This window comes from Leptodactylus fuscus, chromosome 11 (genome assembly GCF_031893055.1).
Source record: "Leptodactylus fuscus isolate aLepFus1 chromosome 11, aLepFus1.hap2, whole genome shotgun sequence".
NCBI classification, from domain to species: Eukaryota; Metazoa; Chordata; class Amphibia; order Anura; family Leptodactylidae; genus Leptodactylus; species Leptodactylus fuscus.
The window spans coordinates 82,534,437-82,562,001 of NC_134275.1; the positions used below are offsets into that span (position 1 = coordinate 82,534,437).

Sequence of the window (27,565 nt, forward strand, 5' to 3'; positions counted from 1 at the left end):
GCCATTCCAGAACATTGTCATTGTTTCTCTGCATGAATGCCTGAGGATTTGGAGCGGTGTTTTGGATCATTCTCTTGCTGAAATATCCATCCCCGTATAATATTTATCCTACTAAATATTAATGTCACTTTTCTGTTGAGGTGCCCAGACTTTTGCACCGGTCACATTTTGGTTTAATGCATATTGCACATTTTCTGTAAGTACAATAAACCTCATTCCAATCCTGAAATATTACTGTGTCCATCAGTTATTAGATAGATCAGACTGACATGGCAAACACCAAAATATTTACAACTAACAATGATTAAGATTAATAGGGGGCACAAACTTTTTCATAGGACTGTACATTATTGTAGGAGTCGCAGGGCCGTACAGCGATCTTTGGTTGCCCAACAAAAGTTGTGGCCAAAATAGCTGTGCAGTCCTGCTCTAATCCCTTCCTGACCCCTGATTCTGTTATATCCACCTTTCTACTCCCAAGCTGCTGTCCGGCAAGTCACCAGCGGTCTCCTACCAGCATAGACACACATGACCTGGCGTCTCACTGTGGAGTTCCTAGTATAGAAGGTCTTCCACAAACACAGTGGAGGGTAAAAGTAACCGCACAGGTCTCCGGGCTGCAGTAATGAAGAACGGGCTTCAGCTATCATCGAGGTTTAACCACCTGCCACTGTAGGACCTCTTACCAAATGTATGTTAGAGGTTGATCGGTTTACTGGACCAGCTGGCATCTTTATGGCTTTGTCCCTTTCTGCTCCCAGAAGCTATCCACTTGGTTCCTCAAGTTCACCTCTCAAGAGACATCTCTCCAGCCATGAGTTGGCCTCCACCTCCTACAAGAATCTGTGAAGCATGGCAATGGTTCCCAAGTCACTTTCTACCTTGGATAGCCTGGGCAAAACCAAATGAAAGTGATTTAGACCACGCATTCCACGAGTCCTCGCATTCTACAATCTCTGCACCTCTCAGTGCAACATACTAAATATAACAGATCAATGCAAGAGATACAAGGTGCACAGTGTAATAATGCAAGTAACATGTGACTATATGGTTCCAGTTTACTGTGTCAGACTCCCTTAGTCCTGCGCCCAGTCTACCACTCTTCTCATAGTCCACTCTTGGCCTAACTCTGCCTATGATTGTCCCAAGGAAAACACCACCTTATACAGGAGCTAAAACACTCTGCAGCTGCTTTTGCTTCGTCCATCTGTCCCATCTATGTGATCCTTTCTAGTACATGAAATCCAAAACCAGGGACCAAGTGTCCTCTCTCCTCTATCCCTTCTGATGCCGCGGTGGCATCTGACCTGTTCCTGGATCTCCTCTGAGACAGGACAGATAGGGCAGAAGTCTTAAAGGGGTGGTGCTGTTATGAACACTTATTTACCCCCTATCCATGGGAGTGTAAGTGTTCGATCACTGGGCGCCCAATTGCCTGGTTCCCCAGTGATCAGGATAGGCCTCCTCGTGAATGAAGCACTAGTTCATTTGCATGGCCAGCACTCCATTCACAGGCCTGCAATCTCCAGCAGTGCAATATGGATGACAGTTGTCCATGAATAAAGGAGATACTTACCCGGAACAGATGCAAAATGGCCACAAACACGGAACGATTCATCCACTTTAAATGGCCAAGAAGCAGACATGGACGTGTGAATGTAACCTAAGGCCTCATGCACATGACAGGGAATCACAGTCAGTCTATAAGAGTATTCAGACGTCCATTATGGTTTTATTCCCATGAGGTGCGGCCATTAAATATGGGTCAGTGGATGGGGCCAAAAAAAGTCCTGTGAATTTTTTTTTAACATACAAATGGAAAAATGTAACACAAATGGAATGAAAATGGCTCCTAAAAACTGACTGGTCCATCCATATGTTAATGGCCATTTTGTACAACTTTCACGTGGCTGTGGCCTACGAGCGCCCGGTTGCCCCAACCAAACATTGTCCTGGTATCCCATAGTAATAGTATGTGCGACGCTGTTATGATAGAGCCGCCATTATAAGTGTCTTTCGTCATCATACAAGAGCGATGTGACTATACAATATATTAATATTCTTTTTTTAGCCTAAAAATGGATTCTTGTGGGACCTTTCGTTGGGTCCTGGGAAGAGCTCAGGGATCAATTAGTGTTAATGAGCGGCAGTATAAAGCAGCCGAGTCTTATAGTGAGGTCACATCGAGGACTGAACGGCTGCACGTTGTTATATCCCGTCATATATGTATATACAGACATAACGATCCAAAGGTTAGACCAGGTGACGTATACACTGTATACAACCACAGCCATGACCCGGAGACACTGACCTAAGAGAAGAGCAAAGAACTGGATTGTTAAGATCATCTTACAAGACCGAGTAAGTATAACCGGATTTTGTAGTAGGCCCCAGATTGCAAAAATTAGAACTTAGATGTAACAGGTTGTGTAATTGTAGCTGGAATTCTCATTACATTGTGTCAGTCAGGTCACAGGGGGCTGCCCGAGAATATTCATTCGTGTTCCTCTGGGTGTTTTTGCTGCTCCATTCACTTCTGATGTTTCGACAACTTTTCAAAAAATTTCATGCAATAGATTTTTACATTTATTTTTCATTTTGTTATGCAACAGATGTGAACGAGTGGAAAGGTGACCATTAGATGTTCTGGTGAACATCAGCGTCAACATCTTAAAAGGGTTGTCCACTTCGAACAATCCATTTTTGCTAGAAGAGTCCATCAATAATAATCCTAAGACAAGGTATCCCCGATATTGGGAAGTGCAGTGATGACTTGTGGCAGAATTTGGCAGCCAATTCTTATTATAGAGGCCGCAGAGCGACTTATATATAAAGATTAGAGGTTTCTGATATTACACCATGTAGACACTATGGAGTAAACCATCTCGGGGGAACCTCTCATCGTGGGAATCCAGATAACAAGGGTTTCGGTGGGTAAAATAGTGATGCTAACTTATCCAAAAACTGCCTTTAAGTCTTACTTTGTAAATGTAAATCAATTATGGGGAAGGTTCCAGAGTAGCCAAAGCGACAAATCCACTTAGAGCAGAACAACATGGAATATATTGTATACTGGAGTAATATACATAATATACTGTATATAATGTATCAATCACCAATCACAATGTTTCACTTTCAGGTCAAATGAACCAAAATCAAACAATCATTCCGTATTTTATCATAAAAGGAATATCGGATGTTCCTGAGCTCCAGGCTCCGATATTTGTCCTGGTTTTACTCATCTATCTCATTGTTCTGGTCGGGAACTTGAGTCTTCTTCTCCTGGTCTGCCGGGACTCCCATCTTCACACTCCCATGTATTTCTTCCTTGCTAACTTGTCCATAGTGGACATGATGTCTTCCACTGTCACCCTACATAAGATCCTTCTAATGTTCCTCACTGAAGATAACACGGTGGTCTACCTGGCCTGTATGGTGCAGTTATACATGTTTGGTTCTTTATCAGGACAAGGACTTTTCATATTGACGGCCATGAGCTACGACCGATACGTGGCTATTTGCCGGCCTCTGTATTATCACATTATTATGAACCTTAAGACTTGTCTTCTCTTAGCCTCGTTTTGTTGGATATTTGGTTTTATACAAGTCGTTCCTTATTTTTGCTTAGTCCTCAAGATTTCTTGTTACTCCTCCAACGTGGTGGAACATTTCTTCTGTGACCTCGTCTCCTTCATAGATCTTGCCTGTAGCGACGTCACGATATTGGTAAGACTTTCCAGTATAGAAGGAGTGATTATTTACGCCATTATTCCGTTTCTTCTCATTTCAAGCTCTTACCTCTTTATAAGTAAGGCCATCATGAAGATACGTTCCAGTACTGGGAGAAGGAAAGCCTTCTACACGTGTTCCTCCCACCTCACCGTCATCTTGTTGCTCTACACGACTCTGGTTTCCCAGTATGCAGTTCCTAGTAATACACTGGGCTCAAAAAAACTCTTTTCTTTGTTTAATACAGCGATCGTCCCTGTGCTTAATCCAATCATATATAGCCTGAAGAATAAAGAGGTCAAGGCGGCCTTCAGACGGAATCTGGGGAAGTGTAAATTGGATACTTTGTTTCTTCCGAGAACTAGATAAAGATGTGCCCTGAGTATGGATATTGGGGGTTCTTTTGGGGTTTTGATATTGACACCACCCAAAAGCGCAGGATTTCCACTTATTTGCTATCACATCACATACAATTCAATTATTTGCTCTAGCACTGTAGCTTGCTGGTCAGGCAGATTTTATTTTGGCACTAAATCACACCCACGAGACATGATTGACCACTTTCCCCAAATCAGTCATCCCTTCCTCTCTCCCTAACTCTTCCTACAATCTTAAGTGGTGTGATTATGGCATCATCTGCTGAAACTCCTGACAACTTCTTGTGTATCTCTGCGCATGCGCGTCCTCCTGCGACTCGGGGTGAGAAAGCTTGTGCAGCCGGCTTACTCATAGGGAATGGGTGGGAAAGTGTGTGCCTGGTGGGACTAGGTTATTTTCATTTGCAGACACAGTATTTGGGCAGAAGGTTGAGATTTTGGGTAGAAGGTTGCAATTTTAGACGCAGTTAGGGAGAAAGGAGGGAGACAACTGAAATGGGGGAAACTTGTCGATCCGGACATGTGGCCATGATTTTGTGCTTGCCTTAAAAAAAAGACCTAACAGACCTTTAAGGTTGCCAAGCGTGTGTGTGTATTTCATTATTTCGGTATCTCTTATGGGAAATTACACGTTGAAATCCAGTGAGGCGTAGGAGAGAAGGGCAGGCCCATTAGCTGAGTTACATTAGGTTCACACTAGGGTTCGGGTCTGTAATAAGACATGTTTTTCCACATAATCATAGTGTCTTATTGATGTGATATGACAGGGGTAATGTCTTACTGATCAATCTATGTGTATATGTTGTGTGTATATGTCTATATGTATATGTATGTATGTGTATATACTATCCATGTATCCTTTAGCTATCATTTTAATCATAGATAACTTGTCTCCATGTTATGGCCATATTCCCATATTTATGGTCGTTATTTAGGCTTTCTGTTCTTGCCCACATCCTTTGGACATGGTGTGATTTTCTTAGTATTTTGGTCCCTGCATGTTAATGTTTGTCCGGCTATCTAGACCGACAGCCGACAGCCCCTGGTTTAGTTTGCTATAAAGACCTGAAAATTGGTGTTTAGTTCAGCTTCTGCCTTGGACACATGAAATGCGTAGCGGCACCTCTGGAAGTCATCGTACAATGGGTATATATCAGGGCATGATATATAATGGGTCTCTCCATCCAGTGAGCTATTACATCCTTTCTAATCACATCTAAGTATTCATGTATTAAACACTTATTATTTCATTATATTCTGCTGTGATTACTGTCAGTCTTTGACCACCTTTGAGTTCACTTGTTAAAAGTAAAACCCTTTTGCCTACAGATTCTCCGTACAAGACTCTGTCCAAAATCCCGCAAAAACTGGCAGGGAGAAAAGTCCTGCAAAGTTTCAATGTAAAATTGTCGTAAACCTGATAGATCTCATTATGGTCTATGGAGTCCTAGGGCTTTTTAAGCGGATACAGTTTCCGTCTTTCGGGTCCCCATGTGGAAACCCAAAAACTAGTGTGAACCTGAACGCTGGTGTTATATCTAAAATGTTGGGCGCCTTTACTGTCAGCTTATGAAGACAACTTACGGAAATACGGTCTGTGTGTCAGCAGCATCTGTGGTCTGACTGTGGTTTATCTGGAATGAACTTGTAATAGACTACGCCAATTATGTAGTCAAGACCAAGGGTGCTGTGGCCGGGTTGGAGACACTTTGCAGTTGAACAGATTAAGGGTCCATTCACATGGAGGAAAATGGCGCTGAATTTGGTGCTGAATTTCAGGGCTGAAAAAAACCCTCCCATTTACTTCAATGGGTTCCTTTATCTGCTAGCAGCAGAAATTCCACACCAAATTCCTCACCATTTTCCTCCATGTGAATGGACCCTAACTATACCAATGGGCGTTTAGCACAGTTAAGCAGCAACTGGTACCGTGTATCGTATTACTAGAGATCCCTGTCCTTGGGAACTGCTAGACGTCAAGCACCAAGCATCCTAGCCTCATCTACTAGGTGCCCCCCAAAATGCATGACCCCATGATGTCTGGGTCCAGGTGTCACATGCTCAAGATAGTGAGACTTACCCAGTTCACTTCCTAGGCTGCCCTGATAGAAATCCCCTAATGTGACTCACCGGGCCAGAGCCAGTCCCAGATATCACAGTCACAACCCAGTGGTGTAAGCCCTTCAGGTCCCCTACCTACACCGGCCATGTGATGTTCATCTGCAGGTCAGGACTTCGTTGCTTGAAGATACCACTACAGTCAAACCACCCATAGCAACTCCTGAAGGGGTTATCAAGTTTTTTAAAAAATTTGGCCAAATACCAGGATCTATCAATACAGAACACTTTCTCCACCAATACTAGAAGGGTTAACCCTTTCCCAACATCCGCCGTACTAGTACGGCGCATGCCGGGTGTGTAGCTATGGCGGCCGCCCGGGAGCCGGATGGCCGCCATAGCTGCTGGGTGTCTTCTGCTTTACGCAGAACCAGCGCTAACGTCGCCGATCAGTCCCCAGACCGATCGGAAGCATTAACTCTTCCGGCACCTTGGTCAAAGCTGACCGAGGCGCCATTTTCCTGGTGGTGCGTGGGCGCCGCCATTTTCCTGGTGTTCGCCGGCACCTGGCGTAAACTCTGGGGCCAACATCACATTACTATGACAGCCAGGAACCTTGTGAAGGCTCCCCGGCTTGTCATTACATTGCTCCTATTGCAGGCTATGCTACATAGCCTGAAATAAAAGTGCCGGTATTTTGTAATGCATTAGCATTGTAATGCATTGCATTAGTGATCAGACCCCCCTGGGGTTCAAGACCCCCCTAGGGGGTCTAATAAATGCAAAAAAAAAAAGTAAAAAAAATATATACATTTTTTTAAAAAGTATTAAAAAATTCAAATCACCCCCCTTTCCCTAGAACACATATAAAAGTAGTTAAATACTGTGAAGCACATACATGTTAGGTCTCCCTGTGTCCAAAATCGCCCGCTCTACAAATCTATAACAATGTTTTTCCTGTTCGGTAAACGCCATAGCGGGAAAAATAGTGAAAAGTACCAAACCGCCATTTTTTATTGTTTTGATTCTGATAAAAATTTGAATAAAAAGTGATCAAAGCAATAACATTTCCCGAAAATGGTAGAAATACAAAGTACACCCGGCCCCGCAAAAAAAGACGCCCTATACATCCCCGTACACGGACGTATAAAAAAGTTACGGCTGTCAGAATATGGCGACTTTTAGAAAAATATTTTTTTAACACAGTTTTGGATTTTTTTTAAAGGGTTAAAATGTAAATAAAACCATATAAATTAGTAATCCCGGAATCATACCGAAACACAGAATACAGGGGACAGGTCATTGTGGCTGCGCAGTGAACACCGTAAAACCAAAGCTCGTAAGAAAGTCGCAGAAATGCATTTTTTCTTCAAATCCCCTCATTCTGAATTTTTTCCCTGCTTCCCAGTACATTATACAGAATAATTAATGGTGGCATCATGAAGAAAAATTTGTCCCGAAAAGATTAAGACCTCATATGGCTCTGGGAGCGGAGAAATAAAAAAGTTATGGGGTTTAGAAGGAGGGGAGTCAAAAACGAAAAATGACCACGAGTGTACAGGGCCTGGAATCTGCAGAGAAGGTAAGTAAAGAAATTGAAGAGATTTCCAGAAACTCCACCTTGTACCTTCACTATTGCCACGGGGTGAGAGGGATTGAATGGTGGAGAAGGGACGTCAGACTAGGATCACATCTGCTATGGAGTGATTCCACGTAAAATCAGCAGAGAGAAAAGACCTACAAGGAGGTTGAACGCTAGTATGACCCTCACGTCAATGGAGAATGGTGTGGCATTGGGGAACCGGTGAGAAGGCTATCAATACTGCTGCCAGTGGGCAAGGGATAACTTAGTCAGAATTTTATAATACCAGGCAGGGATTGACTAAATTAGAAGGCCAAACAATAATTGATGCTACTGCAAGACCCTGGGTGCTAGAAGAATGGTCCAGGTGGAAGAGGCTCAAGATGGCGGCCATGCTATCATTCCTGTATAACGATGGGTTTGGTGCCAAATCTTCTTACGGGCCCTGGGGCAGGACAGTAATAAGGGGTCACACTTGTATATGTTAGGGGGTCACATTGTATGAATTTCCAATACGTTGGTGTTTCGGAGAGCCTTAGAGGTTTGAGAGACAGAAAACACAGTGGCAATGGGACCGGAGATTGTCCTCCCGGCACAGGCGACTTAGTAGTTTTCTTACAGTCACGGAGTAAAATGGAGGCACAATATCTTACGGCGAGCAGTGTATCCAAACCTTTGGGCGCTCTACAAACATGGATGGAAGTGGCGTCTGCTCTTCGCTGCCTCCGCTAGACCTCTGACCCTGTCCAGTGTGGCGTTGTAAGGTGACCCCTGGGATTGGTCCTCTCCTTCAGCCGCTATCGGAGAAATGCAGGCAATTTTTTGGGCTGTGGATACCAAGGTTTCTCCATGGATGAAGAAGTGGAGGTACTCTGTTACAAATGAAAGGGATTATCCAAGAAATACAGGAGCACGGGGAAGGTGAAAAAAACAATCTATACTCACCTGTCCCGGCTCTCCTGTGTCTCCCACCACCGGTCCAGCGGTGCCCCGGGACTTGTTCCAGCAAAAATCCTGATTGCATGTGACTGCTAAGGTCAATCAGCTGTCTTAGTGGTCACATGTGAGCCATTAATCACATACATCACCTGTGACATCCCATGTTCTTTCCTAGTCTGCTGAGGCCTGTGATTGGCCTCAGCAATCACATACAGTGAGAACTTCTGCCGGAACATGCGCCTGGGAGCAGCTGGACCGTACTGTGGTGCGAGATACCAGAGCACCGGGTACATGTATTTTTTTTTTTTTTTTTACCTTCACCAGCGTCCTTGCCAAAAAAATGATTTATCCTGGACAACCCCTTTAACTGCTGTACTGAAATAATTTTTTTGATTTTTTTTTTTTAAATTTTAAATTTTAACTTTTTTTTTTTTTTTTTTTTTTTACTTTTTTTTAGCCAATCCCCAGTGCAATGTACTTCAATACATAATATTGCAGCATATCGCTCACTGTGTGTAATGGGCAGTCATGAGGTCCCTTGGAAATTGAGATTTTATTGCACTGGGAAATCGGCAGAAAAAAGTAAAAAAAAAACCCAAAAAAACCCAAAAGGATAAAAAATAATAAGTTCTAGACCCCACCTTTTAATAAATAAAAACCACAATATAAACAAAATAAAGTAAACAAACATGTTAGGTATCCCCATGGGGATCTCACTATCCAAAAAATAGGGTCATTTATCCCTTTATGGTGAACTCAATAAAAAAAAATTTAAAAAAAGTTTAAATTAATGTATTTTGGTGTCTTTGGTTCCCTCCAAAAAAAAGTAAATTCTGTAAAACATAATAAAACCGATATAAATCTGATATCGCCGTAATAGCAATGATCCGCCGGACAAAGCTCTATGTAATTTTTAATACAGAGGGAACACCGTAAAAAACAAAATGCAAAAAATAATGATAGAATTGTGTGTTATCTCACATGGACCCCAAAACATGAAAATAAAACACAATCAAGACACTAGATGTACCCCAATATGTTGCCAAATAAAAGTGCAACTCGTCCCGCAAAGAACAAGCCCTCACATAGCCATGTAGACCGAAAAATAACATTTTGGAAGTTGGCGATGGAAAATATGAAAAAAGTTGCAGAGCATAAATGTACAAAGACCCGGGGTCATTAAAGGGTTAAAGAAGTAAAACATAACCAGATTGCTTTATGGTAAGCGCCGTAATAACTCATACATTTACAATATGTCCACCGTGCTGATAGTGTTGGATTGTTCAATGCTGATTCTTTTTTAACAAATCCCGACCACATGGAGATGAATTGTCTGGGCCTATGACGTGCAGGAAACAAACACAAAGCTCAAATAATATAAAAAAAAAACTAATTCACCAAAATATAACAAGAATAATGAGTCGCAACGGAGGCGACGGGAGCAAAGGGATTAATTAGTGAGAAGCGAAGAGGTATAAAGCGGCGGAGATCCCAGGTCTGACTGCCATAGCACATGCAATGGAGTCATATGGTAATTGTACAGTAATTGTATGGGTATGGTATGGTAATTGTATGGTAATTGTACGGTAATTGTATGGATATTGTATGGTAATTGTATGGTAATGGTACGGTAATTGTATGGATATTGTATGGATATTGTATGGTAATTGTATGGTAATTGTACGGTAATTGTATGGCTATTGTATGGCTATTGTATGGTAATTGTATGGTAATTGTACGGTAATTGTATGGATATTGTATGGTTATTGTACGGTAATTGTATGGATATTGTAGGGTAATTGTATGGTAATTGTACGGTAATTGTATGGATATTGTGTGGTTATTGTATGGTCATTGTACAGTAATTGTATGGATATTGTATGGTTATTGTATGGTTATTGTTCGGTAATTGTATGGATATTGTAGGGTAATTGTATGGTTATGGTATGGTAATTGTATGGATATTGTATGGTAAATGACTCATCCAACGCTGTCTCCTATATCTCACCCTATGATTGGGACATGAACATGAAAATATACAAAGTTACTTTCATGAATTAAACAACAGCTTTTTGGTCAATGCATTGGCCCTGTAATGACTCGTCACGGTCCAACCACCAATTGGGGACAATAACCAAGCACTTCGATCTCAGTATCTTTTCTTTCCAGGTTACAGGTATATCTTAAGTATCACAACAACAGAATCTCCGGAGGACGAGGTAACGACAATTTATTGAATCATTTAAGATTTCAATATTAAGTTGTTCTTATGTAGAATGTTTTTGTAGACCCCAAAATTACATCTGGAATTCTCTAGTACGGTGATGTCAACTCAGATCCTCCAGAAACCTCATTGGAATTTCCTGGAGCTTTAATTATTGTCATCAAGGAATTGGAACAAAATATCCCCGAATTCTGACCTATTGGGACTTCAGAAATGCTGGCCTAGTGACGTATCTTCCATCCAGGTTCTATGGGGTTGAATACATTGTGTCTAAGTCCAGCTTTGGTCCGCCATGTTGTACATTGCTGATAAATAGATAAATGCCGCCCTTAGATAACGTTTGGTAGATCCCACCAATCTAGAATCAAGGTGAACCCAATGGCTCCTCGATAGTAGACAATTGCAAAAAAGAAGACCATGAGGGATTTACTAGGTTCCAGCATAAACTAATCTTCATCTAACCTACTTAACCATGGTTACTGCTCAACCAAGAGTGCACGCTTATGCGGAAATTGGGGAGAGAGCTGTTGATCAAACTCGCTGTTTGGCAAACAGATAGATATACGAGCCACACTAAATGTATTGTTTTAGTGGATATTGGTATAAATCATGAAAATAATTGACTGGGTGTGTTATCTAAGGAGAGTGCCACCAGGGTCATCCGATTCTGTGTGTCCAGTGGATCTGCTCTGAAAACTTAATGGGAACCTGGAATTCAGTCAGACTTTGCGCATGAAGCCGTACCTTTAAAAAGAATGTATGTTTTTATTACAGAGTCTCTCAAGCTAGTTTCACATCTGCGTTGGAGTCTCCATAGTAGACTCCACCACAGATTCCACCTAAAATTTGTGTAGCGAAGTCCAACAACCACTACTCTCTCCACCAATCTCAGTATAAAACTGGTGGGAAACCTGGGTGACCCTGTTATAGTCTATGAGGTCTGCAGGTGTCTACAGGTAACCACTGTTGGAGTTCTCGCTCCATCTCTCCGTAGACTTGGTTGTGCTCATTTTTGAATGATCGTTGAGGATGTCTATTCAGTCTCTTTGGAGTATCTTTTTGTATCCATGTTCACCTATATGATATCATTGCTTGAATAGCATCGGGCTATTAATGTGACTCTGGGCTTTGGCAGATTCCATAGTTTAGCCTCATACATGCCCATACTATGTCTCTGGCTCCCTGCCCAATTCCATATGGTGGTACAGAGAGGTTCCCGACATGTATTCCCAGTATTAGTGACTGAATATCGTTATTGTATTCTATGTATTGACTAAGTGATATCTCTGTTGTCTTCCAGGTATTATAAACTGTTGCAAAGATGAAGCAAAACCAAACCATCGTCACCTATTTTATCATAAAAGGAATATCGGATGTTCCTGAGATCCAGGCTGTGATCTTTGTTCTCGTTTTGCTCATTTATCTCATTACTCTTGTTGGGAACTTGACTCTTCTTCTTCTAGTCTGGACAGACTCCCATCTTCACACTCCCATGTATTTCTTCCTGGCTAACCTTTCCATGCTGGACATGATGACTTCTACCGTCACCCTACATAAGATCCTTCTAACGTTCCTCACTGGAGATAACAAGGTGCTCTACGTGGCCTGTATGGTCCAGTTCTATATGTTTGCATCCTTATCCTCCGATGGACTGTTCGTATTGACGGCCATGAGCTACGACCGGTATGTGGCTATTTGTCAGCCCCTGAATTATCACGTTATGATTAACCTGAAGATCTGTCTTCTGTTGGCCTCATTTTGTTGGGTTTTTGGTTTTATACAAGTCATTCCTTATATTTGGATTATATCTAAGATCTCCTGTTATTCCTCCAATGAGATTGACCACTTCTTCTGTGACCTGGTCCCTCTTGTGAGTATTTCCTGCAGTGACACAACTATCCTGGTAAGACTTTCCAGCATTCAAGGACTCATCATTTACGCCATTATTCCACTTCTTCTCATCTTTACATCTTACATCTTTATAATTCGGGCCATCATGAAGATACGTTCCAATATTGGTCGAAGAAAAGTCTTCTACACGTGTTCCTCACACCTTGCCCTAATCCTGTTGATGTATGCCACGCTCATCTCCCAGTATATGGTACCAAGTAATAGTTTGGGCTCCAAAAAACTGTTCTCCTTGTTCAATACAGCCATCGTTCCTGTAGTTAACCCATTGATTTATAGTTTGAAGAATAAAGATGTCAAGACGGCCTTCAGATGGAGGTTGGAGAAGTGTAAAGCACAGATTGCATTTCTTTAGTAATACCAGATAAGTCATTGGTGTAAGTTTGTGTAGTGTAAGCCGCCATTTTTAATTCATGGCCGCCACTATGCATGTGCCTGTACTGGAGTGAACATATACGGCGCCTGTGTCATATCATGTCCCATGCGGCCCCATTGGCCTGTACAGTTTTGTGTCTTTACTGCAATAATTGTATATATGTATATATCTGTGCTGATATCTGTACATGCTGTGGTTTATATTAATGTTGCTGTAGTAATCTGTTAAGCTGCAATACTAGTGTTGATCAATAGACTGTGCTGTTGCACAATAGGATCCATGTACGACACTGATACATAGAGCAGACCCCGCCCCCTGAGCTGGGAGGGTCTTACGCTATATATAAAATAAAGGGGTTTCCCTCCCTTAGAGTCAGAATAGTGCTGAAGTCCCCCACGTGAGTCAAACTAAAAGAGTGAGGGCTAGAGGAAAGACAAACTTATTATAAAATCCCTGAGCTACAAGTATCTTACCTGTGAAACCCCTCCAGATATCTTCACAAATTTATAAGGGACACCAGGTTGGAGTTGAATGCAACCAAACTGTAAAAGCCATGGCCTGGACTCTCCGTATATTCTGCATTTCTTATATATTACCAAAATTTCTAGGAGCTAGCCCCTGATAATGTTCGTAAGATCCTAAATGATATACACATCATCAACAACTCTAATACCTCACGGTATATTCCGGCCTTGGCTATTGACCAGCTGTCTTGGTCTTACCTCCAGTCTTCACCATCTAATTGCAATTTATTGATAAAGACTTAGACACTCTTTGCTATCTCTCTATGTAAACACAAAGATTACATTGGTGTTTGGTGTTCTCTCTGAACCTGTGTAATGTGATATACATTTATTGTGCATATTATTTGGTCTACATTTATATTAGACATCTAGTAGTGATAATAATAATCTCTCAGGGTAAAGACAATGTCTATATCTTAGAGGTTCTTCATAGTGTCCTGTTCATCAAAAAGTCAAAGCCGCCTCCTAGCTTGTGGAAGAATACAGGAAGTGAGAAGAAGAGACAGCAGGAAAACTGGTCACACGGGGAGATGGAAAGACCCATTTACGCTTTTACTATATCTTACTATGGATGCCCAAATTTATAAGCAGAGGAAACATCCTACTCTTATAGTATAAGCAGAGAAAGAAGAAACAGAATTACTCTCTATTACAAATTATACACCAAGATACATCCCCAGCCCCTACAATACATAGCCATAGAATATACCCAGCCTGAATTATTATATCCAGTCATTCCTTATACAGAAGCACATTTGTGTGTATTTTATGTTACTCTGTGATATATTATCTTACCTTATTCTCTTTTTTGCTGTTACTTGAGTCTACTATGTTGTATTAAAGTATATATTTATACCTATATAGTTCAGGGCTTTATTTTACCTCTGATAGTTCATTTGCTACCCCTGTGCGGGGTTATTTTTGGCAGATTGTTGTTAAATGTTGCAATTCAAAACCTAGGCACCCTAGTGTTATACGGATAGTGAGATAAAACACACAGCTCCGTCCAGCCAAGTAAGGTCTTCACCAGATGGCCTCTGGGGTATCTCCGCTCCGTCCTGTGGTCTACGGCATACTCTTCTGTCTTCCAACTTAGGGCTTGTACTCTAGCGGTCAAATGGGACGTGATGATGTCATTGCACCAGTGCACCCCCATGTGACCACTTGCATGAACTCAGTTACTGGCAGGAGGAGCCCCAGAGCAGATGCTCAGCCCAGGGCAGGTGAATATAAGTATTTTTTTTATTTATACACCTCCCCTGGGCTGGCATTTAATGGAAAAGGGCCCAGTTGATGTTGTCAGTTCTATTACAGGCTGCATAGAGCAGCCTATAATAGAACATAATGCCAATAGGATTGGCCGCAGGTCACCAGCCCCGGATCTCATTCCTCAGATTGGCAATCCTTCCTAAAATGGTGTCACCCATGTGCCACTCTGGAGCCTTCCTCAGGCATAAAAAAGTGAGACTAATAGAAAAATCTTTGACTTTTGGGCTTTGTACACCATGAAAGCTACAAAATAATTTGACTCAACATAGACAATGTGAGATCTTGTGTTGCAGCAGCATTTACTCTCCGATAGAATGAGTTTGTACCTTCCAGGTAATGCGTTGCCACATTTATACATTGATCTTTGCAGCATTCCCCTGTGTTATGGTTCAAGTACTGGATCCTCAGTAGCCACAATGGGGCACATATAATAATACTGTCTAAAAGTTATACAGTGCAAACTTACACTAGACAGTCTTATACTACACCAGGTTTATCACAGTGTATGATGCTGTATGATAAATCTGCCATATTCTGTAGACTGTTACGTCAATCAAGCCTGGGGCAGGTTCTGGACTTCCTTTCATTGGCCATCAGCCCTCATATGGTTGCTGGCTATTATGTCTCCGACTTTGCTAAGTATTTCCCTTGCTCTTATATTGTATCTTCTGAAATCTGCTTTTTGGCTTTTTTGACTACTCTTTTGGATTGCGATTTGGTACTGTTTTGTCTCTCTAGTTTGATCCTTGGCTTGCTGACTCCTCTTCTGTGTTGCCTTGTCCTGTTCTATGTATCACATATCTAGAGTAGGCTTTGTCGTCCAGTTGTTCCTATCATTAGGACAGTTGCGGTAAATAGGTAGGGACGCGGGGTGGGCTTAGGTTTAGGGATCACGGTCTCTGTCTTCCCTTACCCTAGCAATTGTTATTGGGAGTTACAATTGGGCAATTCTAACACTGTCTAGTATAACTTTACACCTCCTCTTAGTTGGCTTAGTTTACAACAAATTTTCTTTTGGATAACAGCACCTTCCAGCACCCCCTTTATCATACTAGCTGTAAATATGTCTAAAAAGTGTTTAAAACATGTGATCAATGTGTCACAAGACATGTTAGACAGTTTTTTGGTCAATTCACGCCCTAATTCTGTCACTATTTCCTTGATCATTTCCCCCAATGTGTTTGAGACAAGCTAAAGACATCCAAGCACATGGAATAGTTGTCAGACAAGCAGATATTTCTTCTGATTCAATGTATTAACCTGCACGCTCCAGCATAGAAGATTAAGGCTGAGGCCTCATGTTGGTTGCAGAAACGCAGCATTTGTTTTTGCAGATTTTGCAGCGATCTTTTGAGTCAAAGTAAAGAATGGCTCGAAAAGGAATGGGAAATATGAAGAAGGCTGGTATACTTCTTCCTTCTGTTTAATCCACTTCTGGCTTTGGCTAAAAAATTGCAGCAAAATCTGCAACAAAATAGTTATGGGGCCTCAGCCTAAGAAGTTTCAGACATCTCCTGAATATAGGTTGGAACTCACATGTAGATCAGATTACAAAGACGTCTACAGAGAAGGGAGGGGGAGGAGGCACTCAGCGAATGAGAAACAAGCACTGACACGCTGTAACAAAAAATAGTGTTTAGCAGATCTTTAGCAGTTTTATAGAAGCATTCCAATAGGTTTTAGCAGTACTGAGCAGTGTAGATGTGAATAAAGCCCTATTGAGATATCTTACTGTTATCTGCTCTGTCCGTGTCTCTATGCTTTGCACTCACTTCTCCATAGACCTCTGCAGTCTTTCTTCACTGAAGACAGGACTGAGCAGTGAACTGAGGAGTTTAACAGGCAGGAAAGGACCTAAAAACAGGAGATTTTATGATAAATGGTGACCTTCCATAATGTGAAATCTACAACTCCCAGCATGCCCTGACATGGCCCATTGCACTAGGAATTGCCTTAAAGAGAAGGTCTAGGACCTTTACAATATATTCTCAAGATATCCCAGAAATGTCCTTGTCCTACCTTGTGAGGTGGTCAGCCATTGCATCCAGATCCCCATTCTTGACATCGGTGCAGGTCCTGGTGTAGAACCCAAGCCTATGAGATACATAACGGGTTAGATGTGAACAGCTTTCATGCAAAGATTAAAGTTTAATAGGAATTTCCAGAATAGGTAATAATTTATAGATCTGTAGGGGTACGACACCCAAGATCTCAGCTGATCAGCCTCTTCTCTACTTACCATGCACAGCGCTGCAGAAAAAAATAAGCATCCTCCTCGTTCTTCAGGCGGATTATGCCCAAGAACACCCATTGAAATGAATAGGAAGTGGAGGATACACCACTTTCTTCAGAATATAATTTGTTGCAGAATTGAATGTGGAATGTGACTCAGAATTTGTCAAAATTTGTTTGTGAAATTTGGCCCTGCTTAAGGTAAAATACAGTGGCAGACTCCAAATTCTGCTTTTAATTCAGCGTCAAAATCTGCGATAAATTCAGCATCAAAATCTGCGTTGGTTTTTGTCAAGCACAAAAAAAATCTTCTTCAAATTCCCGAAGCCTAAATTTTCTACTTGCCAAATTCAGCATAAAAACAATCCCTACGTGTGATCACCCCCTAAATGTTTGTTATACTCCGAAGAGCCCCGGAACTATAATAACTTAACTAAAAATATAAAATGCCCCAAAGGATTGATAGAATTATTGACACAAGATATAACAATATGGCTAGAGAGGAGCGAACAGTGAAATATTTGAGATTCGATATTCGTTTTGAGTAGAGCCTCAATATTGGACTACTCGACCGAATATCGAATCCCATTATAGTCTATGGGGAAAATGCTCGTTTCAGGGGAAAACACTATTCGGCTAAAGGAGAGTCACCAAGTCCACAAGTAGCAGGAGGAGAGTGTTCAGGAGGAGCGCTGTGCAGTTAAAGCGCATGGACCTCATTATAGTCTATGGGGTCCGTGTGCTTTAACTGCACAGCGCTTGCAGTTGTGCAGATAAAAAGTAAGCTCCCTCGTAACAGCAAGCTGCCAGCTCTCCCGACTAGCAAAGACGAGCCTGCGGCAAATCAGCGCTGGTTCTGCAGCAGGCTCGTCCTTGCTAGTCAGGAGAGCTGGCAGCTTGCTGTTACGAGGGAGCTTACTCTCTTTATCATAGGAATGAATTGACCAACGTTGATTGGCCAGTGTACAGCATTCGGACAATCAACGCTGGTTCTGCCGGAGGCTCGTCTGTTAGGAGGCGGAGTCTAAGATTGGACCACAATGGAGACTGCTGTGGTCCGATCTTAGACTCCGCCTCCTCACAGACGAGCCTCCAGCAGAACCTGTGTTGATTGGACGAATGCTGTACACTGGCCAATCAACGCTGGTCAATTCATTCCTATGAGAAAAAGTAAGCTCCCTCATAACAGCAAGCTGCCAGCTCTCCCGACTAGCAAGGACAAGTCTGCTGCAGAACCAGCGCTGATTTGCCGACTGCTATACACTGTATACTGTATAGCATTCGACCAATCAACGCTGGCTCTGAATCGAATATTTACTGCGAATAGCTAGTAGTACTTGATCGAGTACGAATATTTTGAATACCGTAGTATTCTATCGAATACTACTCGCTCATCTCTAAATATGACCAATGTGTTTCTGTCTGTGTAAATATGGTTCATATAATAAGAACAACACAACCAAACCTTTACATGTGGATCAATAATGGTCTAGACCGTATATATCGTATGTATAGCATATACACCAAGGCTCAGATAATGCAAAAAACAATTCCCAATCACGTAACAAGACTAATAAGTCGCAAAGGAGACGACAAGAGCAAAGGGATCAATTAGTGGGAAGGGGAGAGGTATAAAGCGGCGGCGCGGATCCCGGTCTGACTGTCAGAGCACATGTGATGGACTGAGGCATGAGGGTAGTGTATGGCATTGCATGGTAACTGACTAAATCAAGGTTGTCCCCTATAGATGACCCTATAATTGGGATGTATACACTAAAATGCACAATAATAGGTAACAAGTGACAAGGACATTATAACCTTTCAGCCAATACTTCTTTGAACGTGTCCTTTGGATCCCTCTTCATGCTCTGAACCACCATCTTGAGCAAGTCCTGATTAATTTTATCATTGAATCCAGTAATTCATCAAAGGAATCTCCAGAGAATCCGGTAAATATACATTTCTGTATCATTTAAAGGAATTGTCCAGATTCTGAAAACAAATGTTCTTGTTTGTACAATGAAAAGTTGTAGAATATTCCAATAACTTTCTGTATCAATTCTTCATGGTTTTCTACATTTTTACTTGTTGTCATTCATTCTGCTTACTGTGAATAGATAAAGATCATGGCCACGTGATGGACAGTCCAAGGTCACATGATGGACAGTCCAAGGTCATGTGATGGTCAGTCCAAGGTCATGTGATGGTCAGTCCAAGGTCATGTGATGGACAGTCCAAGGTCAGGGAGTAGAATCCATTCTAGGAGTCATCTCATTTTGTCACCTCTCCCGGGATGGCCTGGCTATAGAGTTGCTTCCAAGGGCTGATCTTCTACGCCACTTTTTGTTCCGGACCTGCTGAGCCAACTATAGTCACCCAAAGCTCCATATAGCACTGCAAATAACAATACTACCTTGGTCATTGTAATAACCTTTGCTTAGCAAACCTGGTCATTGACTCGTAACTTTTCAGCTCTGACCACAGATGACCCTCGAAGCTTCTCGGTCCCGATGAAATGTCTGTATCAAACTTACCATATGCCATTTATAATATACCATCTTGGATTAGTCCACCAGAGTACCAGAGGATCCTCGGGTCGGTCTAGGTTATAAAATAATACCAATCCAACAGAACACATTCACATTGGAAGATTACTATGGTCTATGTTCTCTGGTGGACTCAAGAAACCTCAGTCCAGTACTGATAATACCATATCTATGATTGTCTACAATATCAGACATTGACACAAAGTAACCAGTTATTTCATTAACTATAGCAAATTATTAATGTGTTGTCTTCCAGGCATTATAAATGGATACAAAAATGAAGCAAAACCAAACCATCATCACATATTTTATCCTAAAGGGAATATCGGATGTTCCTGAGCTCCAGGCCCCGATATTTGTCCTGGTTTTGCTCATCTATCTCATTGTTCTTGTCGGGAACTTGAGTCTTCTTCTCCTGGTCTGCCTGGACTCCCATCTTCACACTCCCATGTATTTCTTCCTTTCCAATCTGTCCATAGTGGACATGACGTCTACCACTGTCACCCTACATAAGATCCTTCTAACGTTCCTCACTGGAGATAACACGGTGGTCTACTTGGCCTGTATGGTCCAGTTCTATATGTTTGCATCACTATCAACTCAAGGGCTTTTCATCGTGACGGCCATGAGTTACGACCGATATGTGGCTATTTGTCGGCCCCTCAGTTATACAATCATTATGAACTATAAGGTTTGTCTTCTATTGTCCTCATTTTGTTGGATGTTTGGCTTTATACAAGTCATTCCTTTCATCTTATTAGTGTCACAGATCTCTTGTATTTCCACGAATGTTATTGATCACTTCTGCTGTGACCTTCTGCCCTTTATGGAAATTGCCTGCAGTGATATCACAATATTGCAAAGACTGTCCAATATACAAGGACTGATCGTCTATACAGTTATTCCTTTCCTCTTCACTCTAACCTCTTACATCTTCATAATCACCACCATATTGAGGATACGTTCCAGTATGGGGAGACAGAAGGCCTTCTACACGTGTTCCTCACATCTCACCGTCATCACATTGCTCTACACAACTTTGATCTTTCAATACTCCATACCAAGTAATAATTTGGGCTCCAAAAAATGGTATTCTTTGTTTAACACAGCAATTGTCCCCATGCTCAACCCCCTGATCTACAGCCTAAAGAATAAAGACATCAAATCGGCTTTTAGAAGGAGGATCGGGAAGTGTCAAGATAGCGCCTCCTGCTGTATAATGGGAGGAAGTGTCAACAGAAAGAAGAAAAAAATCTAACTTGCTATAGGTTAACACCTTTGATGGAGCGTTTTTTGGGCCTCACGGACATTAATATTTTTTTGGTTTTGTCTAGGGTTGAGTGATCGGGATCGGAAAAGATCAAGATCCCGATCGGCGATCGAGCAAATTTCACAGTGGAAAATGATCGAAAATCGGATTTTGAAATCTCAACCCTAAAAGTGACTTGAGCATTGACTCGGGTTGAGCGATCGGGATCGGGAAAGATCGGATCCCGATCGAGCAAATTTCACGATCGCAATTGGGATCGGCTGGAAAATAATCGGAAAACGGATTTTAAAATCGATCCTGAAATCTCAAGATCGGCTCAACTCTAATTTTGTCTTTTTGCTTTCTGGAGGTTTTACTTGTTTTATGTAGTTCTTTCTTTTTTAGGGATTAGCTGTACTTTATACTTTTTCAGTTTTATTTATTTTACTTTGCAGAAAAAAAGCCATTCTACTGCCGATTTTATTTTTTATTTTACGGCATGTGCTCATCATCATAGACTAAGGTTATTAATTGATTAAAATTAACTAATTTATTAATTATTTATTCATTTATTTACTGTACAGATGTTGTGATGGGGACACCAGATCTGTGCATTGTATTGATTTCTTTCCTTGAAACTCGATAAGCTTTATATATTCAAAGAAATGATCATTGTGTTTTATTTAACCTTATTTTATTTTTTAAGGTGACTTTCTTTTAGTCGTTTTTTTTTTTTTTTTAATCTGTAAAGGAATTTTTAATCTTAATTTTTTTTATTTGTAATGGATTGGCATATATCTATGTATACTTACAGAGGATGGATTTCTTTTTACTACCAATACATACAAAGTGCTGTTATCACAGTGTAAAAAACGAAAAACGAAATAAAAAACAAACTGATTGTCACAGCATGTTGTACTTTATAGTCCAAAATCTAATTTTTTTTAAGAGTTTCTTTGGATAATAGTGTTTCCTTTGTTAAGAAATTCATACAAAGTGCTGTTATCACGGCACCAAAAACAAGCCAACTCACACAGTGTTTTCTAGCCTAATAATCACTGACTGGTGCTTTTATTGCTTTATTAATTTTCTTGATAAATTTCTGTAAAAAAAAAAAAAAAAGAGTGTCAGAATTGTTGCAAGTCACTGTTACATAAGCAGTGCATTGAGATGAGTGGAAAAAACAGGGCAGGGGACAAGCTAAAGGAGAGGACGGAGGAAAAACTTGTGCAAGTATTAACAATAAGAAAATGGGTGGCAACAGCAACAACTTTTGGTTTCAGTAGCACTGCCAGTACCTGCAGGATTGTTGTACTTCCTACAAATAAAGATGAAGTTTTTGAACAGTTAGCTTACTCCTCTCAGGTACAAGAAGGATGTTGCATCTTAAAGTGACATAATTTGAATTGTAACGTAATGATTTTTGTGTGTTGTCTTCCTCTAATTTACCGCAGGCCCTTTCTAGATTATGAACTATATCTTTTACATCTTCACTGACAGAGATCTCAATTAGTGATGTGTCACCTGCTAAGAAAAATATTTCTCCTAGTCTGAGTTTTCCTCCTGTCTTTGATGAGTTGGATGAGAAAATTCAGCATTTTTTGCAAGTAAAGGAAGCAAAGGTGGAAATGGGGAAACATGACTCTTGCTGGTGGAGGTAGTGGTGGCAGGGGTTGTGTTACTGGTACTTGTCTAGAGGCACTAGAGAGAATTCTGGAGGTAGAAATTATGAGGCTGTGCAATAATACCATGGTTATATTACCAAAAAGTATTCTTTTGTGCATAGGACCTGAGTCAAGGTCAGAAAATGTGCCAGAGGAAGAAATCAGAGGAAGAGGGTGATGGCAGTGATTATAGTGATGATTCCAGCCAATGCAGAGCCCCAACTAAACAGATCAATCTAAAAATTCTACCTGGGGTAGACCTATTGGAAGTTCTGGGGCTGGGGGTGGAGGCACTGGTGGTGGCTGTGGCAGATACATTGGTCATCTCCTGTGTGGGAATTTTTTATTTGTATATTGCCAAATGACAAATCCATAGCAAAGTGCAAGATCTGCAGGCAGAATATTAGCCATGGCTGTATATGAACGAATGCAGGAACTGTACGGACTAGATCTCTTTGCACTCATGTGAAGAGGTATCACCAGCTTATTTGGAAAAATAGAATTGGCAATGGCACTGGCAGGGGAAGTGAGCAAGATCATCCTACTCTTTCTCTCTGTGATGCTGGGATCTTCCTTATAGGCAGATTTGCATATTCCTCCCATGTTCCCTTGCAGTGGAGTGACTATGGCTGTATAAGTCTTGACACACCTAATAGGTGGTTTCTCCTTAAGGAGGAACATTATCCCCATAATCTGGTCTATCAGCCTCTGACTTCTACCAAGTCAGTTCTCTCTACGTTGTGCTGATGAGGTCCAACCAGACCGAAACGGCCTTCCGTAGCTGAAAAATTGATTTGGTAAAAACCCCACATTATGCAGTAAAGGCTTCTGGGAAAGTCGGGCATGATGTTCAGGGTGCTTCCTATAGAGGGCAGCATAACAGAGGCACTGTCTCCCTATTTACATCTTGAGAGACAGATTTGCATATTCCTCCCATGTTCCCTTGCAGTGGAGCGACTATGGCTGTATAAGTCTCCACACACCTAATAGGTGGTCTCTCCATAAGAATGGACATTATCCCAGCAACCTTATAGTCAAGTACAAGCAAGTTGTTACTGCTAATTGTGAAACGTCCCGGCGGAACCGGCTGTAGAGAATATGTGATTACTATTTATTAGTAAATATGATGAAGTGTCTACAGTATATATAGAGTACACACAATATACTGCAATAATGGGGGTAGTAATAAGCAATGAGGACGTATGCTTTAGTACTGCATATTAAGAACTAGTCATCCATGCCTTGATGGTCCACAAGAATGGACCAAAAAAATTCTATATTATAATAATGAACTGGAAATATGGATAAAATGCAATAATAGGACATGATGTAAAGGTAAGTTATGTGCACTAATATACTTGGTGCATTGCATGGCCATTACAGATAGCCAGCCCTCTTCGACCAAGACCACCATGACAGACCAATAGACCCCAAACCAGGGATGTCATCAAGCCAGGACATGCCGGGTCTACTGTTAGCTTAAGAGGCCCTATGACTAGGACACTTTTATTGTATTGTTTTTTTAACCAGACACAAAGTCGGATATGCAGAACTTTGTGTCCGGTTAGAAAAAATGGTTTCATTGCGGAGAAGCAGAAGACGCTCACGGGCGGATGAGCGAACACTGACTGCCGGGTTTCCATCTCCTGTCCAGTTTCTTGGGCAGAAGACGGAAACCCACAAAGCGGAGACCGGGCGCAGGTGTCAACCCGCCCTAAACACCTTAAAAACAAATAAAATGTATTAGATGGGTTTCCCATGAACATAACTATTTTTAAATTTGTAGAAATTAAAAATTAAGTTTTAAGTATTTAAACATTTTGCAGAGTTTACAGATTTTCTCTAACCATCTTAGTTTGTCTTGATTAGTTTCCAATGGATACGGCCATGAACGCAGGAACTTTCTATGGTCGGGTTCTTTCTATGGTCGGGTTATCTTCTCATACACACAAGAAGAAAAATTTTATATTGATTTATTGCAAAAAATATGTTTACATTTTAATTATCTACAAACTTATAGTGTAAGTAAACTTATTTCTGTTTCATAAATCTATAGTGCAGGTGAAGGGAATAACGTTTGCAAAATATTTCACTAAAAACCAGTGACTGTCTAAGTATTTCTCTTGTCTTTACTTCTTCTCTGATTCACTCTGTCCTTACTCCATTCACAATCAGTCTCCGTTTTCCAGTGGGAGGAGGAAGAGGAGAAGAAGAGAGACAAAGATACGAGGCATCTACAGCATCTAATGAGTCCAGAGAAGGCCGGATAGAAATATCAGGAGAAGGCCGGATAGAAGTGTCAGGAGAAGGCCGGATAGAAATGTCAGGAGAAGGCCGGATAGAAATGTCAGGAGAAGGCCGGATAGAAGTGTCAGGAGAAGGCCGGATAGAAATGTCAGGAGAAGGCCGGATAGAAGTGTCAGGAGAAGGCCGGATAGAAGTGTCAGGAGAAGGCCGGATAGAAGTGTCAGGAGAAGGCCGGATAGAAGTGTCAGGAGAAGGCCGGATAGAAGTGTCCGGAGAAGGCCGGATAGTAATGTCAGGAGAAGGCCGGATAGAAGTGTCAGGAGAAGGCCGGATAGAAGTGTCAGGAGAAGGCCGGATAGAAATGTCAGGAGAAGGTCGGATAGAAATGTCAGGAGAAGGCCGGATAGAAATGTCAGGAGAAGGCCGGATAGAAATGTCAGGAGAAGGCCGGATAGTAATGTCAGGAGAAGGCCGGATAGAAGTGTCAGGAGAAGGCCGGATAGAAGTGTCAGGAGAAGGCCGGATAGAAATGTCAGGAGAAGGCCGGATAGAAATGTCAGGAGAAGGCCGGATAGAAATGTCAGGAGAAGGCCGGATAGAAATGTCAGGATAGGCCGGATAGAAATGTCAGGAGAAGGCCGGATAGAAGTGTCAGGAGAAGGCCGGATAGAAATGTCAGGAGAAGGCCGGATAGAAGTGTCAGGAGAAGGCCGGATAGAAGTGTCAGGAGAAGGCCGGATAGAAGTGTCCGGAGAAGGCCGGATAGAAATATCAGGATAGGCCAGATAGAAATGTCAGGAGAAGACCGGATAGAAATGTCAGGAGAAGGCCGGATAGAAATGTCAGGAGAAGACCGGATAGAAATGTCAGGAGAAGACCGGATAGAAATGTCAGGAGAAAGCCGGATAGAAATGTCAGGATAGGCCGGATAGAAATGTCAGGAGAAGGCCGGATAGAAATGTCAGGAGAAGGCCGGATAGAAATGTCAGGAGAAGGCCGGATAGAAATGTCAGGATAGGCCGGATAGAAATATCAGGATAGGCCGGATAGAAATGTCAGGAGAAGACTGGATAGAAATGTCAGGAGAAGGCCGGATAGAAATGTCAGGAGAAGGCCGGATAGAAATGTCAGGAGAAGGCCGGATAGAAATGTCAGGAGAAGGCCGGATAGAAATGTCAGGAGAAGGCCGGATAGAAGTGTCAGGATAGGCCGGATAGAAGTGTCAGGAGAAGGCCGGATAGAAGTGTCCGGAGAAGGCCGGATAGAAATGTCAGGAGAAGGCCAGATAGAAATGTCAGGAGAAGGCCAGATAGAAGTGTCAGGAGAAGGCCGGATAGAAGTGTCAGGATAGGCCGGATAGAAATATCAGGATAGGCCGGATAGAAATGTCAGGAGAAGACTGGATAGAAATGTCAGGAGAAGGCCGGATAGAAATGTCAGGAGAAGGCCGGATAGAAATGTCAGGAGAAGGCCGGATAGAAATGTCAGGAGAAGGCCGGATAGAAATGTCAGGAGAAGGCCGGATAGAAATGTCAGGAGAAGGCCAGATAGAAGTGTCAGGAGAAGGCCGGATAGAAGTGTCAGGATAGGCCGGATAGAAATGTCCGGAGAAGGCCGGATAGAAATATCAGGAGAAGGCCGGATAGAAATGTCAGGAGAAGGCCGGATAGAAATGTCAGGAGAAGGCCGGATAGAAATGTCAGGAGAAGGCCGGATAGAAATGTCAGGAGAAGGCCGGATAGAAATGTCAGGAGAAGGCCAGATAGAAGTGTCAGGAGAAGGCCGGATAGAAGTGTCAGGATAGGCCGGATAGAAATGTCCGGAGAAGGCCGGATAGAAATATCAGGAGAAGGCCGGATAGAAATGTCAGGAGAAGGCCGGATAGAAATGTCAGGATAGGCCGGATAGAAATATCAGGATAGGCCGGATAGAAATGTCAGGAGAAGGCCGGATAGAAATGTCAGGAGAAGATTGGATAGAAATGTCAGGAGAAGGTCGGATAGAAATGTCAGGATAGGCCAGATAGAAATGTCAGGAGAAGGCCGGATAGAAATGTCAGGAGAAGACTGGATAGAAATGTCAGGAGAAGGCCGGATAGAAATGTCAAGAGAAGGCCGGATAGAAATGTCAGGAGAAGACCGGATAGAAATGTCAGGAGAAGGCCGGATAGAAATGTCAGGAGAAGGCCGGATAGAAATGTCAGGAGAAGGCCGGATAGAAGTGTCAGGAGAAGGCCGGATAGAAATGTCAGGAGAAGGCCGGATAGAAATGTCAGGAGAATTCCAGATAGAAATGTCAGGAGAAGGCCGGATAGAAATGTCAGGAGAAGGCCGGATAGAAATGTCAGGAGAAGGCCGGATAGAAATGTCAGGAGAAGGCCGGATAGAAATGTCAGGAGAAGGCCGGATAGAAATGTCAGGAGAAGGCCGGATAGAAATGTCAGGAGAAGACCGGATAGAAATGTCAGGAGAAGGTCGGATAGAAATGTCAGGATAGGCCAGATAGAAATGTCAGGAGAAGACTGGATAGAAATGTCAGGATAGGCCAGATAGAAATGTCAGGAGAAGGCCGGATAGAAATGTCAGGAGAAGGCCGGATAGAAATGTCAGGAGAAGACCGGATAGAAATGTCAGGAGAATTC

General features: G+C 42.0%; 3 protein-coding genes across 3 annotated transcripts; all 3 read left to right on the forward strand.

The window, feature by feature from the left end:
- The first annotated feature begins 3,144 nt into the window (after window positions 1-3,144).
- On the forward strand, window positions 3,145-4,098 carry LOC142185561 (olfactory receptor 5B12-like). Its single transcript, XM_075260990.1, has one exon. The coding sequence runs from the start codon at window positions 3,145-3,147 to the stop codon at window positions 4,096-4,098; it is 954 nt and encodes a 317-aa protein (XP_075117091.1).
- Window positions 4,099-12,230: 8,132 nt separating this feature from the next.
- On the forward strand, window positions 12,231-13,172 carry LOC142185563 (olfactory receptor 5B12-like). The gene has a single exon (XM_075260991.1). It carries the CDS (start codon window positions 12,231-12,233, stop codon window positions 13,170-13,172), a length of 942 nt encoding a protein of 313 aa, XP_075117092.1.
- Window positions 13,173-20,041: 6,869 nt separating this feature from the next.
- Window positions 20,042-21,022, forward strand: LOC142185564 (olfactory receptor 5B12-like). Its single transcript, XM_075260992.1, has one exon. The coding sequence runs from the start codon at window positions 20,042-20,044 to the stop codon at window positions 21,020-21,022; it is 981 nt and encodes a 326-aa protein (XP_075117093.1).
- Window positions 21,023-27,565: the final 6,543 nt, after the last annotated feature.

Bases quoted from the DNA above. Each gene is read 5' to 3' on its own strand.
- LOC142185561 (XM_075260990.1), top strand. From the start codon at position 3,145: ATGAACCAAAATCAAACAATCATTCCGTATTTTATCATAAAAGGAATA.
- LOC142185563 (XM_075260991.1), top strand. From the start codon at position 12,231: ATGAAGCAAAACCAAACCATCGTCACCTATTTTATCATAAAAGGAATA.
- LOC142185564 (XM_075260992.1), top strand. From the start codon at position 20,042: ATGAAGCAAAACCAAACCATCATCACATATTTTATCCTAAAGGGAATA.